The following is an 18,471-nucleotide window of genomic DNA, read 5'->3' as shown; positions in this document are numbered from 1 at the left end:
CAATGAGCATGGAATGTTTTTCCATCTCTTTGTGTCAACCTCCATTTCTTTCATAAGTGTTCTGTAGTTTATAGAATATAGATCCTTTACTTTTTTGGTTAGGTTTGTTCTTAGGTATCTTATCATTTTTGGTGCTATTGTAAATGGAATTGATTCCTCAATTTTCTTTCTTCTGTTACATTTTTAGTGTATAGAAATGCAACTGATTTCTGTGCACTGATTTTGTATCCTGCCATGTTGCTGAATTGCTGTATGAGTTCTAGTAACATGGAGGTGGCATCTCTTGGGTTTTCCACATACAGTATCATGTCATCTGTGAAGAAGGGAGAGTTTGACTTCTTTGCCAATCTGAGTACCTTTTATTTCTTTTTGTTTTCTGATTGCTGAGGCTATGACTTTTAGTACTGTGTTGAACAATAATAGAATGGGCATCCCTGTCAAGTTCCTGACCTTAAGGGAAAAGTTCTCAGTTTTTCCCTACTGAGACTAATATTTGCTGTGGGCTTTGCACGTACGGCTTTTATATTATTTAGGTATGTTCTCTCTATCACTGAACTTTAAGGAGTTTAATCAGGAAAGGATGTTTTATTTTGTCAAATGCTTTTTCTTCATCAAGTGAGAGGATCATATGGCCCTTGTCTTTTCTTTTATTAATGTCCTCTATCACACTGATTGATTTTTGAATGTTGACCCACCCTTGCATCCCACGAATAAATCCCACATGGTCATGGTGAATAATATTTTTAATATACTGTTAGATTCTATTAGTTAGGATCTTGCTGAGTATTTTGGCATCCATGTTCATCAGGGATATTGGTCTGTAATTCTCCTGTTTGTTGGTGTCTTTGTCTGGTTTTGGAATTAGGGTAATCCTGGCCTTATAGAAAGAATTTGGAAGTTTTCCTTCCATTTGTACTTTTTGAAATTGGTTCAGTAGAATAGGTATGATTTTTCTTTAAATGTTTAATAGAATTCCCCTGGGAAGCCATCTGGTCCTGGACTTTTGTTCTTTTGGGAGGTTTTTGATTACTGCTTGAATTTCCTTACTGGTTATTGTTCTGTTCAGATTGTTTTTTTCTTCCTGTTTCAGTCTTGGTAGTTTATTAGTTTCCAGGGATGCATCTCTTTCTTCCAGATTGCTTAATTTGTTAGCATATTGTTGCTGGTAGTAATTTCTAATAATTGTTTCTATTTCTTTGGTATTAGCCATGATCTCTCCTCTCTCATTCATGATTTAGTAAATTGGGCTCTTTCTTTTTTCTTTTGGATAAGTCTGGCCAGATGTTTATCAATCTTCTTAATTTTTGCAAAGAACCAGCTTCTAGTTTTGTTGACTTAGACTGCTTTTTATTTAGAAATGTTTTGTGAATATTTTTCCAGCATATTTTCAATGTCTATTTATTTCCTCATTAAGGAAATGATTCAAGAATCAGAAGGTTCCCAACAATTTATTCCTGGGTTGCAAGAGTGGTTCAACATCCACAAATCAATCAGTGTGATACACATTGGTAAAAGAAAGAAAGGACAAGAATGAACAACAATCTGAAAAAGAATTAAATAAACTAATTATATCTGTAATATTGCAAAACATAATAAATTTAACCAAGGAGGTGAAAGATCTGTACATTGAAAACTCTAAAATATTGATGAAAAAAATTGAGGATGGAAATAAATGGGAAATTATCTCATGTTTGTGGGAGAAGAATTAATATTGTTCAGATGTGCATACTACTCAAAGTCATCTATAGATTTAATGCAATCTCTATCAAAACTCTAATGGCATTTTTCAACAGAAACAAAAATAACAATCTTAAAATTCCAAAGAACCACAAAAGACCCCAAACCCTGAGAAAGAAAGAACACAGCTGAAAGCATCATATCCCCTGATTTCAAATTATATTCCAAAGCTATGATAATCAAAATAGCATGGTACTGGCATAAAAACAGGCACATAGATGAGTGGAACAGAACTAAGAGGCCAGAAGTAAACCCATGCATTTACAGACAGCTACTATACTCAGTGGGGAAATGAATAATCTCCCCAATAAATGTTGTTAGGAAAACTGTATATTCATATGCAGAAAAAAGACACTGGAGCTCTATCTCAAATGACTCATAAAAATTAACTCAAAATGGATTAAAGACTTAAATACAAGACCTGAGGGCACCTGGGTGGCTCAATTAGTTGAGCATTGGACTCTTGATCTCAGCTCAGGTCTTGATCTCAGGGTCATGAGTTCAAGCCCCAGGCTGGGCTCCACATTGGGTGTGAAGCCTAGTTTAAAAAAATATATATATAGAGAGAGACCTGACATTATAAGACTTATAGAAGAAAACACAGGGGGAAAAACTTGACATTGGTCTTGGCAATGAGTTTTAAAATATGACATTAAAAGCACAAGGAACAATAGCAAAAATAAAAAAGTACAACTACATCAAACTAAAAATCTTGTGCAATGCCCAGCAAAAGAAATAATTAACAAAATGTAGGCCACCTATGGAATGAGAAAAAATATTTAGTAACCCTCTATGTGATAAGAGGCTAATAATATCCAAAGTATATAAAGAATTCATATAACTCAGTAACAACAACAGCAAAAACAATTGATTAAAAAATTAGCAGAGCCTCCATGTTGCTCTGCTAATTTTTTAATCAATTGTTTTTGCTGTTGTTGTTACTGAGTTATATGAATTCTTTATATACTTTGGATATTATTAGCCTAAAAATATATGTTTATAAAAAATAAAAAGTTAAAAAAAAATTAGCAGAGGAACTGAATGGATATTTTCTTTAAGATTTTTATTTATTTATTTAACAGACAGAGAACACAAGTAGGCAGAGAAGCAGGCAGAGAGAGAGGAGGAAGCAGGCTCCCTGCTGAGCAGAGAGCCCAATGCCAGGCTCTATCCCAGGACCTGGGATCATGACCTGAGCCAAAGGCAGAGGCTTTAACCCACTGAGACACCCAGGCACCCCCTGAAAAGATATTTTCCAAAGAAGACATCCAAGTGACCAAAAGACATGAAACATATCTTCAAGTGTATTCAACATCACTAATTATCAGGAAAATGCACATCAAAACCACAAGATATCACCTTACACTTGTTAGTTAGACTAAAAAGTCTAACTTGTTATTGTTATTATCAAATGCACAAATACACAGCAAGAGGAGAGGCTGTGGGGAAAATGCAATCCTTGTATACTATTGGTGAGAATGTAAATTATTGTACCCACTACATAAAACAGTATGGACATTCCTCAAAAAATTAAAAAATAGAATTTTATATGATCCAGCAAATTCACCTCTGGGATACATCCAATGGCAATGAAACCACTATCTCAAAAATATATCTGCATCCCCATGCTCTTTCCAGCATTATTCATAATAGTCAAGACATAGAAATGACCTTAGTGTTCATCAATGGATGAATGGATAAGACACACACACACACACACACACACACACACACATACACACACAGAGTAGAATATTATTCAGTCATAAAAATAAGTAAATTCTGCCTTTTATGGCAACATGGGTGATCTTGAGGGCTAAGTGACATATGTAAGACAAAGACAAATAATGTATTATTTCAGCTCTATGTAAAATCTTAAAAAGCTGAATTCATAGGAGAAAGTGGAAGGGTAGTTGCAGGTGATGGAGGGTGGGGGAAATGGGGAGATGTTGGTCAAAGGACACAAACTTCCAGCTATAAGATGAATAACTTTGGGGATCTAATGTACAGTATAGTGACAATAACTGACACTATAGTATTATATACTTGAAAGTTTTTCAGAAAGTGGTCCAGTTTCATTCTTCTGCGTGTGACTGTCCAATTTTCCCAACACCATTTGTTGAAAAGATTCTTTTTTTCCATTGGATATTCTTTCCTGCTCTGTTCAAGAGTCATTGACTATAGAGTTGAGGGTTTATTTCTGGGTTCTCTATTATTTTCCATTGACTTATGTGTCTGCTTTTGTTCCAGTACCATACCGTCTTGATGACTACAATTTTGTAATATAGTGTAAAGTCTGACATTGTGATGTCAACAGGTTTCTTATACCATACACAAAATTAAACTCAAAATAGATGAAAGGAATCCACCAAAATCCTAGAGGAGAATTTCGGCAGCAACCTCTTTGATCTCAACATACAACTTCTTACTAGACATGTCTCCAGAGGCAAGGGAAACAAAAGTAAAAATGAACTATTGAGACTTCTTCAAGATAAAAAAGCTTCTGCAGAGAGAAGGAAACAATCAGCAACACTAAAAGGCAAGCTATGCAATGAGGGAGGATATTTGTAAATGACTTATCAGATAAAGGGCCAGTATCCAAAATCTATAAAGAACTTATCAAACTCAACACCCCCAAAAACCCAAAATCCAGTCAATAAATGGGCAGAAAACATGAACAGATAGTTCTCCAAGGAAGATATACAAATGGCCAACAGACATGAAAAAGTGCCCCACATCACTCAGCATCAGGGAAATACAAATAAAAACCACAATGAGATACCACCTCATTACAAATACAAATACAAATCAAAACAGTGAGATACCACCAGTCAGAATGGCTAAAATGATCAACTCAGGAAACAACAGATGTTGACAAGCATGCAGAGAAAGGGGAATACTCTTACACTGTTGGTGGGAGAGCAAGCTGGTGCAGACACTGGAAAACAGTCTGGAGGTTCCTCAAAAAGTTAAAAATAGAGTTACCCTTTGAGATAGCAACTGCACTACTAGGTCTTTATCCTAAGGATACAAACATAATGGTTCTAAGGGGCATGAACACCCCAATGTTTATAGCAGCAATGTCCACAATAGCCAAACTATGGAAAGAGCCCAGATGTCCATCAACTCAAGAATGGATCAAGAAGAAATGTGGAATATTACTCAGACATCAAAAATAAGGAAATCTTGCCATTTGCAATGAGGTGGATGGAACTAGAGGGTAAGGCTAAGTGAAATAAGTCAGTTAAAGAAAAATAAATACCATATGATTTCACTCATATGTGAAATTTAAGAAACAAAACTGATGAACATAGAGGGAGGGAAGAAAAAATAAAATAAGATAAAGACAGAGAGGGAAGTAAACCATAAGAGATTTGTAACTCTAGGGAACAAAATGAGTGTTGCTGGAGGGGAGGTAGGTGGGGGGATGAGGTAATTAGATAGTGGGCATTAAGGAGAGCACTTGATGTAATGAGCACTGGGTATTATACACACCTGACGAATCACTGAATTTTACCCCTGAAACTAATACTACACTGTATGCTAACTAACTTGAATATAATAAAATTTTGAAAGAAAAAAAAGTTGCTGAGAAAGTAAACCTTAAATGTTACTACTATACCCTATGTTGTGGGGAGATGTTTTGCCATATATACATGTTTCAAATAATCAGATGGTACACTCTAAGCTTTCATATGGGTATGTCAATAATATCTCATTACAGTCAGGAAAAAATATAATACAACTTAAAAATCTGTAAAGGACTTAAATAGACATTTCTCCAAAGAATATATACAAATGGTTGATAATTACATGAAAAATTCCTTAATATTACTAATCACCAGGGAAATGCAAATCAAAACCACGATGAGATATCACTTCATACTCATTAGAATGACTATTGTTAAAAAACAATAAAAACACAGAAAATAACAAATAATTAATTGGTAAGGATGTAGAGAAGTTAGAGTCCTTTGTCAGTGCTCGTGGGAATATAAAGTGGTGTATAAAAAGGTACAATGTAGAAAAAAGTACAATGGCTCCTCAAAAAATTAAACATAGAATTACCATTATGACCCAACAATTCTACTTCCAGGTAAATACTCAAAAGTTATGAAAGCTGAAACTTGAACAGATATTTGTATACCAACATTCACAATATTCACAATAGACAAAAGGTGGAAACAACTCAAATGTCTATCAAGGGAAGAATGGATAAAAAATATATAGACATACAGTATAATATTATTCAGCCTTAAAAAAGAATGGAATTTTCATTCATAACTACAGTATAGGTGAACCTTGAAAGCTTTATGCTAAGTGAAATAAACTAGACACAAAAGGACAAATATTGTATGATTCCATCTATATGAATTACCTACAACAGTCAACTTCATAGAGAAAGAAAGTAGAATACAGGCTACCAGCACCTAGGGGGAGAGATAAATGAGGAGTTTTTGCTTAAATGGTAGAGTTTTTGTTGGGGGTCATAAAAATATCTTGGAAAGAGACATGATGGTGTATAACTATGTGAATGGACTTAATGACACTGAATTATACACTTAAAATATATTGAAATGAGGGGCGCCTGGGTGGCTCAGTGGGTTAAGCTGCTGCCTTCGGCTCAGGTCTTGATCTCAGGGTCCTGGGATCGAGTCCCACATCGGGCTCTTTGCTCAGCAGGGAGCCTGCTTCCCTCTCTCTCTCTCTCTCTGCCTACCTCTCTGCCTACTTGTGATCTCTCTCTGTCAAATAAATAAATAAAATCTTTAAAAAATATATTTAAATGAAAAATTCAATGTTACATATATTTTACCAGAACTTTTAAAAAGAAAAAGAAACAAACTGTTACAGCTTTTTTTTTTTAAGATGGAAGTTTTAAAATATAGGTAATTTTGTGCTCACTTCTGCAGGACATATATTAAAACTGGAACAATACAGAGAAGATTAACATTGTCCCTATGCAAGTATGACATGCAAATTCATGAAGTGTTCCATATTTTTAAAACAATTTTTAAAAAATAAAACAAAATACAGTTACCTTTGAAAGAACAAGAAACCACCCAGTCATTGCAGTAGGCCACATCATGTGAATGTATCCCTAATGCTCGTTTGTTTGAGATTGTGGAGGACATCTTTCTGCAGGGGAACTAGCCTAAGTACTAGGGTGCCTCTTGCCACATCCATCCTTGGAGCCATCATCCTTCTTCTCTACTCCAAATTTTGGCTCTTGAAACCACCTACTCTACCTTTCCAAATTGTGGCTCTTGAAGTCTTTCTTCTCCACGTTGACAGTGCCAGCCCTCTCATGCTTCCTTGTGGGCATAGGAGCCCACCACCTCACCTCGCAATCCTCTCTGAGGATCTATTGAGGCTATTATGCTATTGATCTATTATGCTATTGATCTATTAGGCTGCAAACCTGGATTTTTGCACCCAAACTGAAGCACTTGACAGGCTACTGCCATATTTGTGCTCACAGTCAGGTAAAATCCTTTGAATTTGTCAGAAAGCAAAGGTTATGGCCAGATGGTCCGAGACCCATAGTTCAATCAATAACCAGGGAACAAGGGCAAAGAACCCTATTTTTCCATTCCAGGAAAGAAAAGTGTTAGAGCCACAGCCCCAAAATGTGGTGAGTCCTGATGAGAAAACTACATGTGTTATAAAAATAACATAATGCAAGTTTACAATAGAACACTATTAAAAATCACTCAGTAATGTCTGAACTAGAACATCCTGGTATGAAAGATCTTTCCAGGGGTCCTCGGAGAAGACCTGATCCAATGTCTTTGGGGAAGAAAAAATATTATGTATTATAAATCGTCCATATAGTTTGTTTTGTTTCTTAAAAATAAGGATATTTTAAAACTCTCTGAGGGAGGAAAGTAGATGGCTTAGAATAGCTCTCAATGGCCAAAGGGTGACAAATTGGAAAGGAAAAGAACAATTATCACTCATTGGAAGAAGTTAAGCCCGTAATTATTCCTCAAAAGGGGAAAAGTTTAAGAAAAATATAAAGTCCTTGTAATGAAAAAGAGGGAAGACCATAATAAAAGAAACAAATGTTTATTAACTTTAACTAGTAAGGACTATGGAGTCTGTAGGAGTCTTATTCTTAATTTACGGTATATGTTGCAATGAAACATAGATCCGCCTTTGTTTCTACCTAGTAGGGGAAGAATTGACTAAAGGAACTCTGCTGGCCAGAAACTGACAGGAAAGGTCAGATCTATACCATCAACACCTGGAGAGGGGACATCTGGGATCATGCATGCTGCATCAGTCAGCAGAGGTGACAGCAATGGAACTCTCGACTCTGGGGTGTTGAGAAAATCATGGCCTTTGCCATTTACGCTAGCCCTGATCTCTTTCTGGCCTCAGCCCACACCTGTACTGGGCGAACCCTATGTCCTTCCTTCTGTTACTCACTGCCTGCATTCACCCCTATTGTGTGGAATCCGCCCCTTACCTCCACCCTCTTCTACAGCCCACTTCCCCTCCGAGGAATAAGCAGCTTCGTCAGCACCAGCTGTGTGTTCCCGCCCCTCTCCACCCCACATCTCTTCCCCCACGTTCTTGGCACTGCTCCTTGAGCCATCCAGTGATTACTTAAGCCATACTTTATTCCTTTCCCCCAGCATGCCATCCCTCTGTCCTTGGCCCAGGCCCAGCGGGGAGATAGTTCCCACAACGTTTCTGCTCTTCCCAAGACTGCTGCAGGGCAAAGCAACAGAACACCTCACACGATGAGTAGCAGTAAAGGAAGTGCCTTGTTCCCATAAATAATATAATCCGGTCCAAGGAAGGCACTCTGTAAAGAAGGTTCTGTAAGACTTCTGCCGCGCCTCAGGAGACTGGCCTGCCCCAGATCCGCTCTGAATCCTGGGTAGGAATCTCAACTAGGCCCCGTGTGATGGAACCTTTCCGAGAAGGTTGGGGTTAAATCTTCCTGGACGCTACGAGCTGCGGAGATCAGGGTACCAACACCTGTGCACTCTAAGGCTTTCGGACCACTGCACAGGCTTGCGGTCTGGAGCCAGGGGAGACCACTGCGCTGCTGTACATCCCAGCAGCATTCGTAGCTGGGCCTGAGGAATGAAAAACCACAGCCTTGCGAAGAGTCAAGACAGAGACCGGAGAAATACTTAATAAAGCGAGGCTGACCGAGGTCCGGGTGGCACTGAGGCTACAGTTCTCCGAGAGCAGCCCCCAGCCGGGCCCAGTGCGTTTCACGTCGCCCCCAGCAGCGCCGGCCCCGGAGGACTCAGACAAGCTCTCTGCCCCGCCCCCACCCCGGAGCCCTCCCTCGACTTAACCCTTCCATGCCCGCTTCCTGCCACAACGGCCCGCCCCTCCAAGCCTCGGCGAGCGGGCACGGGCCCTCCTCCTTTCCCACCCCGCGGGGGCGCGCGGCGCCAGGAGCTGACCGTGGTGCTGAGCTCGGCGTGCGGCTTGGTCTCGGGCGCGGCTCTCCGCCCTGCCAAGGCCGCGTACTGCGACACTCCCGGTCACGAGCGGTAAGTCGGCAAAGGCCGAGGATTTAGGCTTGGGGAGAAAGGGGATGATTTGGAAATTTCTGTATGTTCTTTTGAGCGATGGGCGGACTGAGTGAAGGAATCAGGGTCTGCACCCTCTCTACCCCACAGTGTCCTGAGCGGATGTTACGGAGTCTGGGGTCTGGGGGCGACGACACGTTTTGGTCTGGGCTAAGAGAAACCTTGAGCGCGGTTGCGGAGGCTGGGAAAGAACAGATAAGACTGGAGACCCATTTTCTTTCAGCCGGGCAGCCCGGGAACACCTAAAGACTCCCTTAGAGGAGGTGGACCAGAACATTTGCTCCCCAAAAGGTCCTTTGTCTCCCCAGCGTGGGGATTGGGTGAATTGGTGATGTTCTTGCTGCAGATTCTATTTCTGCTTCATTCCCCACCCCACACCCACCCCATTACACGAGGCTTTCTTTCTCCACAATAGCCTTCACTCCATCCACCCTGAAGGTTTTGGCTTAGACAAGACACCCTCTACGGAGGTAAACAATTGCCCCATACATAGTCTCCTACGCTGACCCCAATGTCCAGGAAGTCCCTTGGTGGGGTTCCCCTCTGAAACCTCTGCTTTCCTATCACCATTCACCTCTTTGTATTTCAAGGCTTGTGATTTTATTGGGTGTTGGGGGCGGGGCAGGGAAAGGCAAGGCAAATGCCAAAACTATTAGTCAAAATTTTTCTATCTCCAAAACACTGCTATTATATGTGTACCTGCAAGGTTTTTATTTGCTCCATGATATGCCCAATCACTTTCATGTTGAAAAAGGGAAGAAACTGACAGAATTACCTTCCTAAAGGGAAAAGAAAATCCTAGGCAGTGGAGTTAAAGTTATTCATCTTGTAGAAAGCAGCTAGTAGAATTACTTCATTTTCTCAATTTGCAATAAATCCATATGCAAGCTCATACTCTGTGTAAGACTCTGAGAGGAAAGATTGGCATACATGGAAAGTCTCTGTCACTATTTACTTTCCACTAGGCCCTGGTCTGGCTTCTTCTTCTTCTTCTTCTTTTTTTTAAGATTTTATTTATTTACTTGACACAGAGAGAGAGATCACAAGTAGGCAGAGAGGCAGGCAGAGAAAGCAGGGAAGCAGGCTCCCTGCTGAGCAGAGAGCCTGTTGTGGGGCTCCATCCCAGGACCTTGGGATTGAGACCAGAGCCCAAGGCAGAGGATTAAACCACTGAGCCACCCAGGCACCCCCCTGGCCTGGCTTCTAATCTGCTTTCTTTTTATTTTATTTAATTAATCAATTTATTTATTTATTTAGTTAGTTTCAGCAAGACAGTATTCATTGTTTTTGCACCACACCCACTGCTTCATGCGATTCGTGCCCTCCCCAATACCCACCACCTGGTTCCCCAACCTCCCACCCACCCCCCCGCCCCTTCAAAACCCTCAGGTTGTTTTGCAGAGTCCATAGTCTCTCATGGTTCACCTCTAATCTGTTTTCTTGCCTCCACTCTTTGAGCCTGCTTTCTATTCTCATTTACAACTGATCCATTAAAACTGAAAATTCACCCCTGTCACTCACCCTTGATGGTTGGCTTTCCATTGTGCATAGGATAAAAGCCAAGACCCAACCTGTGAACTTGGGTCTGGTGCAGTCTGCCCTGCATATCTCTAGGCCTCAACCCACTGGCCTGCTGCTCTGGCCACCTGGGCCTGCTTTCAGAGCTTTAAATATTCTTCATCCTTTGCTCAGCAAGGCCTTTCTGAGGGATGTTCCCTCTGCCTGGAATATGTTTCCCACATCTCTTACCTGGTTGTTTTCCACTGTCTTTTAGATCTTGGTTTAAATACCACATCTGTGAAACAGACTTGATTAAATAAATACACAAGGTGGTCCCTGTTCTCATGGACTTTGGAAGTTCATTTTAGAGAAGCAAGACTCAGTCCAAGGTCTTAGTGTCACTGAGACCTTTCTCAGAGAATGAGGTGCATAACGCCTGGGTGGCTCAGCGGGTTAAAGCCGCTGCCTTCCACTCAGGTCATGATCTCAGGGTCCTGGGATCGAGCCCCGCATCGGGCTCTCTGCCCCGCAGGGAGCCTGCTTCCTCCTCTCTCTCTGCCTGCCTCTCTGCCTACTTGTGATCTCTGTCAAATAAATAAATAAAATCTTAAAAAAAATGCCAGATTCAAAAAAAAATATATGCCAGATTCAGCATTCTATTTAGAAAATTTAGGCATAAATATGTGACTAAAATGTCTCAAAAGCATAAATATTTCATTTAAATAAGCAGTAGCTCACTGTCAATGGCATTTAGAGTCCTGAAACTTAGAGAGTTTTCAACCTCATTGGGGAGTAAGAAGACCAAACAAGCAACAGAATGAGGAGCCAATGATCACTGAGTGCTACAGAGTAGAAGGCACCAAACCAGGGAAGGGACAGTGCTACTTTTTCTTTTGGGGAGGGATGTGGAACATGGTAAAGGATTCCCTCTCAGGTTTCACGCTGAGCACCACTGGAGAGGTCTTTAGCTAGAGGGTTACAAAGCAGAATGTGCACTTTTGCAGCTGGAAACCTCGACATATTTGGCCTCTGCCCTCAGGCAATGACAGTGTCAACATCTGGCTATCCAGATAATTTCTACTCTGCCCCTGAGAACTGTCATGGAAGGTGACTTCTCAGCTTCCTCCAATTCGGCAGTGGGCCCTCTAGCTCCCCAAGGGATTTCCAACCCATGTCACAAATGGACCCATTTCTAAAGAGTCAGGCTCTGATAAAATATTTTAATGTAGAATCTGGACTGAACATACACTGAATGTCACATAATTGTTCCAGTATTTAGCAAGTTTCTCAATCATTATTCTGAATCTTAATGCTTATTTCCCTATCAATGTGCCAAAGTGTTAAACTCAGGAAACAGAGTTGGCAACATCAGTGACACTGAGTCCAGCCATTTGTAGAAATGATTGCTATTTTGAGACTTTATTTTCGAAGTTCAGAATATAGTGAAATTTCCAGTTCTTTGTGATTTTAAATCAGTTAACTGAATTAAGAATTAAAAATTCAGTTTTATTTATAGAGATCAGATCTCTATATCACCTAGAGTATCAGATAAACCATTTCAGTTCTTGTAGTTGCAATTTCTTCACACAGTGAAGTAATCTTTATCATGCTCACTTGAAGTTATTCCTAAGAGCATAGTAATAAAAAGATTTTTGTAAAACATAGAAAAGAGATCTCATAATAAATATCTCTAAAATTTCATGTCATAGAAATTACATTATCTTCAATTATAATTTTTCTAAATTTGTGTGCACTATACTTTCTATTTCAATCACCATTTTCATTGTGCTTGCCAAAATTCTTCATAAAAACACATTTATTAATTGATTTTTAAATTTCCCATGAAGAGGAGTTTGAACTGTTGGTTCAAAGAATATCTATCATGATTAAGAGCATATGGTCAGAATTAGATGGGCTTGGTTTCAAATCTTAGTTCTGTCACTTACCACATGGGTAAACTGAACCAACCTATTGACTTTTCTGGACCTTAGTATCTCCTTTGTAAAATGGAGGTTACAGCAGTATATCTCATAAGGTTATTGGCCAAGCTCTCACCTGGATAAGAAGATGTAACCAAGACTCAAATCTGGGTTCTCCAACTCCAGAGTCTAGATAGTATCCACTATGTTGTGGATATTAAAACCCACCAGATAAGAAGGACTTATCTATGCCACAAAGGACTATGGGGAATGAAAATGGGATCTGCAGATACAGGGTAGGAAAGGCTTGGGCACATGCCACCTCACAAAAGGCAGAAGGCAGCTTGAAGCACTGTCCCATCCAGGATGCTGCCACCAAGAACTGAACTGCCCCCAGAGCCAGATCTGGATTCTGTCATTTTCCCTGGTCCAGGGCCAGCTCCTCCTATCCTTCAGCTAGAAGTCCCAGGTGTTGCTTTGCAGGTTAGGAAGCACTGCTTATAGGTGGGAGTAGGGTTGAGGCTGGTCAGCTTGCCCCTGTGAACCCCTACAATGACAACCTTGTCACCCCTTTTCATCTTCTTCAGCTTTAATGTTGTTAACTGTGCTGTGAGGCAGCCCCTCTGCTCACCTCCAGGTCCTCATGGATAAGCATTTGAGAGACTCCAGATCTGACCCTATATGGCTTACATCTGTCTAGCAGCTTTCTGAAGGTAGCTGCAAATCTGTGTGGACAATGGACCCAAAGGCATGCAGACTGACAGAGCCACTTGCCTTTACACTTGCTGCATCCCTCCCTCACAGACTACAAATTATGGGGGAGTGAATTCAGGAGCTCCCTATCAAGAAAGTCCTTGTGGAGAGTCAAAGAAACCCCAAATTCATTCCTGTAATCTTTCCCTGGACAAACTGACAGGATGGACTGTCAGATCATCACCAAGGAGAGGAAGAGCTGCTGGAACAGGCTGAGCTGTGAGCTGGGGGCCAGTGAGAACGCAGAGAGGGAGAGTCCAGGAAAGGTCACAGGTGGTGCTCTTGGGCATCACCTTCTTTTGTTCCACTCGTGTAGGCTTCTAAACACATTCCAAAAGCAACATGATTAAAACTATAGATTCTTGCTTCTCTCTCTCAAACCAGCTCTTGGCACAGGCCCCTTCCTTGCCTTTATTCAGTTTTTACTTCCTCGCCTTTTCCCACTTCTGAGTCAGTATTTACTGTTCCTCGGTGTTGATGACTTCTCTCTCTTTATTCAGTTGCTGGGTCCTAGCACTTCTGCCTTTGAAAGGCCCTCTATAATTTCACCTCTCTTATTTGTGACTTATGACGATAGCTTCCATCTGGATCTTATCTCCACATACTTAGCCCACTTTAGTTACCTTTTGTGAATCTTCTCTGCTCAAAACTTCTCTCTAATTTATTCTGTCCTCCACTCAAAGGTCAGAAAAATTGTCTTAGACCACCAACTTTGTTATGTTACTGTTTCTACACACCCACTCACTCAGAAGGCTTTCACAGCTCTTCACTGATTTCAGAGGAAGGTCACACTCCCCAGCTATGCAAAAATGGTCAAGATAACACTCTTACTGGCTTCCCCACACACACCCAGGACAGACATTGGTAATCAATCCTAACAGTCTGTCACATTAGATTAGACTGGACATCCATCTGGGTGGCACTCTGGATGGCACTCCAGACATCAACACTTCTCAGGTGTGCACAGAAAGCGATACCTGCCCATCATGTTCTGTGTCTATCTAACCTGCCTGGTCTTGGTCTCTTGTCTGACTCCTCACTTTGGTCTTCTACCATGATGCCATCTCTCTTCTCAGTGCTCAAACCCAGCATGCACTGTTATATGCTTGGCTGTGCCTTGCCCTGATGGTCTCTGTGTAGACTGAGTCTTGCCTCCTCAGACAGATGCAGTAGCCCTGGAGGGCAAGGTATGTGTCTTTCCTTCCAACTGATAAGTACCCATGTCCATCCCAGAAGGCAGGCTTGGGTTTTCCTTTGAGCTTTGTCTTTTAGATGAAGGCAGGAGCTTATTTATTGAATCCACTGCTTCTTCACTGATACTGTAAAGTTGTGATGCTATATGTAGAGTGCTTGGGCCTGGAAATGGAAATCTGACTTGGCTAGATAAAGTTTGAGAGGATGCTTGGTTGAGTTGAGAGATCACAAACACAAGAACACCAGACCCCAGTCTGCTCTCAGTTTAGTTCCCACTGTGTGTGACTTTAAGCATGTGATTTAGCTTTTCTAACATCAGTTTTCTGTGGAGCAGTGGGCAGCCCTGGAGCAGTGAGCACGGGTGAAGCCATTCTCATTTCCCTCTCCCTGCCTCTGAAGAGGATCCAAATTTAGTTGTCATCACTCAGCAACAAGGCCACAGTGTAAGCAGACATAGGCAGAGGTCTTCTAGAGCCATAGGCCTCCATCTTGGATTCTAAGTGTCTCCTGCTTTCCTTCACAGCAGTTTGGGGCACTGGCAGCATGGAGCTGAAGAGAGGGAAGACCTTCATCAAATCCAGCCTGCAGATTTCCCATGAGAAACCCCCAGATCCATCAGCCACCTCTCTGGCCAGGGAGGATACAAGTCCCTGGTCAGTCTCACCAGGAGGGCAACAGCGGCCCTACTGTGAAAGGGCCCCACAGGTTAGTCCCAGCACCCAAGGATATGACAGATGTTCCAACAATGGGGCAGAGCTGGAACCCCAGGTGGGGGCTGCAGCCTTCTGTGGGGCCACCTTCAAACTTGTACGAAAGAGCAAGACTCACGACTGTGTGCCTGAGGCTGGCAGGGCAAGCACAGCCACAAGGCAGCTGGTGGGCAGTGCAAGCTTCCCAGGGCCCCCTGGCAGCCAGCGCATGATTGATTACCGCCACTTTGTGCCCCAGATGCCCTTTGTGCCAGCTGTGGCCAAGAGCATCCCAAGGAAGAGGATCTCCCTGAAACGACCTAAGAAGTGCTTTCGGAACCTATTCCACATTCGCAGAAACAAGACTGAGAACTTGGCCTCACTGGTGACCAAGGGTGAGAGCCTGTCTTCCCTTGGGGAGCCATCAGAGGATGGTGGGCAGCCAGGCAAAACTTTCTTCCCTTTAGGTGAGGGACTGGGGCCAGATAGCCTGTGCCAGGACCTATCTGACAGTGAGCTCCTGCCTGACTCTTCCTTTGACCTCTGCAGGGCCTTGTGTGAGGATGTGGCCTCTCTCAAGAGCTTTGACTCCCTCACAGGTTGTGGGGAGATCTTTGCAGATGAAAACTCAGTGCCATCACTGGAGCTGAATGAGGGCCCAGAGAGCCCAGCCCAGGTATCCCAGATCCTTGAAAGCAAGGTTCTTAGGGGCCCTTTCCAGGGCAGTGTGGAACAGCTGGCATCACCTGCCCAAAATGAGATGTCTGACTTTGCCAAGTTCTGGGACAGTGTGAATCACTCTGTGAGGCAGCAGCACCGTGCCCTACTAGGGCCATGGCTGGGGGGTCCCCAGGGGACAGACACAGACCATCCCAGACTAGATGCAGCTGGGCTTGCTGAGCTACCCTTGTGTCCCTGCAGGGACCCCCACAGTGGCTCCAAAGCTAGCTCCATAGACACAGGTACCCCTAAGAGCGAACAGCCAGAATCCGTGTCCACAAGTGATGAGGGCTACTATGACTCCTTCTCACCTGGCCTTGAGGAGGACAAGAAGGAGGCTTCAAGCTCAGGCACACCTGCAGCTGCCTTCCCCCGTGACAGTTACAGTGGAGACGCCCTCTATGAGCTTTTCTATGACCCCAGCGAGGGCCCTATAGGCCCAAGCCTAGATGATGACTTATGTGTGTCTGAGAGTCTGTCAGGGCCGGCACTAGGAGCGCCACTGTCCATGTGCAGCTTCCACGTGGGGGCAGAGGAGAACTTGGCCCCAGCACCAGGGCCAGATCTGCTCAGCCAGGGCTTTTTGCAAAGCTCTTGGAAGGGCAAGGAGTGCCTGCTAAAGCTCTGTGACACCGAGCTTGCCATCACCATGGGCATTATCAACTGGCTTCGCCGTGGCCCTGAACTCCGTACCCCACCTGCCTCAGCTCCTGGAGAAACTGCAACCTCACCCAGGAGACAAGCAGAGAATCTGGGAGCTGGCTCTGAGGAAAAGGGCCCAGATCCTGTGAAACTGGAGGGCAGGGGGCCTGGGGCTTCAGATGCAGGTAGAACTACTGTGGGCTCAGCACCCAGCAGACAGGAGCTGTGGGCACATTCTCATCCCAAGGGCCTGCTTGCTGGAGAGAGTAAGATCACAGGAGGGTCCAAGCAGGGAACCAGCACTCCGCCTAGGGACTCATCTCTGGAGTGTGCACAAGTGTCTGGGGAAGGAGGGACACAAGGCTGTCATGAAGGCTTGTTTTCTTCTTTGGGGTGTGAAGCCTCTGCAACAACAGACACTTCCAGCAAAAATAAGATCCCAAACCCTTGGCCTGGCTTCCAAGAGCCCAGACCTCCTGGGAATTTGGAGTGTTTCCAAGATCCTTGGAGGCCAGATCCTGGCAGAACCATTCTTGATGTAGAACCTCCCCTGATAGGCTGTGTGGCCCAGGTGGCAGCTTTGCACATCCACCCAGACTGCCAACCCCCTTCTATACACCTGCCAAGACAGGACACAAACAATGGGCTCTGCAGGCAGCCTCAGGCCAGGGGCCCTGATATTATCCAGCAGAAACAACCTAACAAATTCCCTAGCATGCCAGTTGTATGTGGCCTGCCCTCCCTGGCTAATCCTCTCCACAGCCCACAGGACCAGAGGTGCGCAGGTCACATCCTGGACCTTAGCCAACTCAGGGTGGAGCCCACCAGGATGGATGCCCAGGCTTATTGTGTCTCCATGGATGACCAGCCCCTTCAGCTCAGTTCAAGGGCTGTGGAACAGGCAGCACCTAGGGGCCGGCTGGATTCATAGCCCCTCTTGGTCCTACTACCCAGCTGAGCCCCCCGGGCCAACTCCCAGGATTCCTGGACCTCACTTCCAATATCCAGTATAAGCGAGCCCCCTGTGCAAGTGCCCCAGAAAGTTGTTATAGTTTCCTGGCCCATGAGGGCCTCCTCTGCAACCAGCCGGAAGAAGGGCCCCCAGACCAGCCATGGCTGAGCCTCATCTGTAGCATGGGCCCTCACTCACCAGAAACTGTGTCTTTGGGGCCACATTCAAGAGAACCTAACATCCAAACCTCCAGCCTCTGTCCCTAATGTGAGGACTGTGGGGGAGTGGGGGTAGAAGCACACAGGCAAGTGGAGCAGAGCATTTTAATGTGGAGGCATCCATGCCTGAACCAGTTCAGCCAGACCAGGTACTGGGCAGCCCAAGGCCAAGGACAGCTGCACAGCTGCCATTGCTCTGAAAGTGTGCCTCACTGATTTCCCCACAAAGAAATGAAGATTCGAATCCCAGTTGGCTGTAAAGTGGCCACATCTGGATTCTCCTCATATAGCATGTTAGAGAGAGGAGCTCAGGCTTGAAACTGATGGGAAGATAACAGTACATCTTATAAATGGCAATTGAGGGAGTCAAGATGTCTGCATAGGGGTTGAGAAAAATAAATGTGTGGCCTAGGGCTTAGGGGTGGGATGCAGAGTGGGAAAGAGGCAGGATGGGGCACTGTAGATGAGGTCAGGAATGTGCACTGACCCCACACCAGTCTATTTCCAGAACAAGTAACCATAGTGTACTGGGGTTCTGAAGGACTTCTCATGGGAATAAGAAGCAAGAACAGCCTCATCTCATTAAAA

General features: G+C 43.5%; 2 protein-coding genes across 3 annotated transcripts in view; both read left to right on the top strand.

Moving 5' to 3' along the window:
- GPR148 (G protein-coupled receptor 148) overlaps positions 1–9,261 on the top strand; it is a gene marked incomplete at both ends in the record, with an annotated part of 51,251 nt that extends 41,990 nt beyond the window's left edge. The window contains 1 exon segment of the mRNA XM_082688980.1: positions 8,895–9,261. Coding sequence (XP_082545106.1) covers positions 8,895–9,261 — 367 coding nt within the window.
- Positions 7,836–17,706, top strand: AMER3 (APC membrane recruitment protein 3). Of its 2 annotated transcripts, none has more exons than XM_082690175.1 (2): positions 7,836–9,257; positions 15,189–17,706. In XM_082690175.1, exon 2 carries the CDS (start codon positions 15,206–15,208, stop codon positions 17,642–17,644), a length of 2,439 nt encoding a protein of 812 aa, XP_082546301.1. In that variant the 5' UTR covers positions 7,836–9,257; positions 15,189–15,205; the 3' UTR covers positions 17,645–17,706. The 2 variants fall into 2 exon arrangements, with proteins under 2 accessions (XP_082546301.1, XP_082546300.1); XM_082690174.1 differs by having other exon boundaries at positions 15,186–17,706.
- Positions 17,707–18,471: the final 765 nt, after the last annotated feature.

The sequence above is a fragment of the Mustela nivalis genome (assembly GCF_964662115.1).
Source record: "Mustela nivalis genome assembly, chromosome: 11".
NCBI lineage: Eukaryota > Metazoa > Chordata > Mammalia > Carnivora > Mustelidae > Mustela > Mustela nivalis.
Note: the sequence above shows the minus strand (reverse complement) of the source record. Positions and strands in the feature narration are given on the sequence as shown.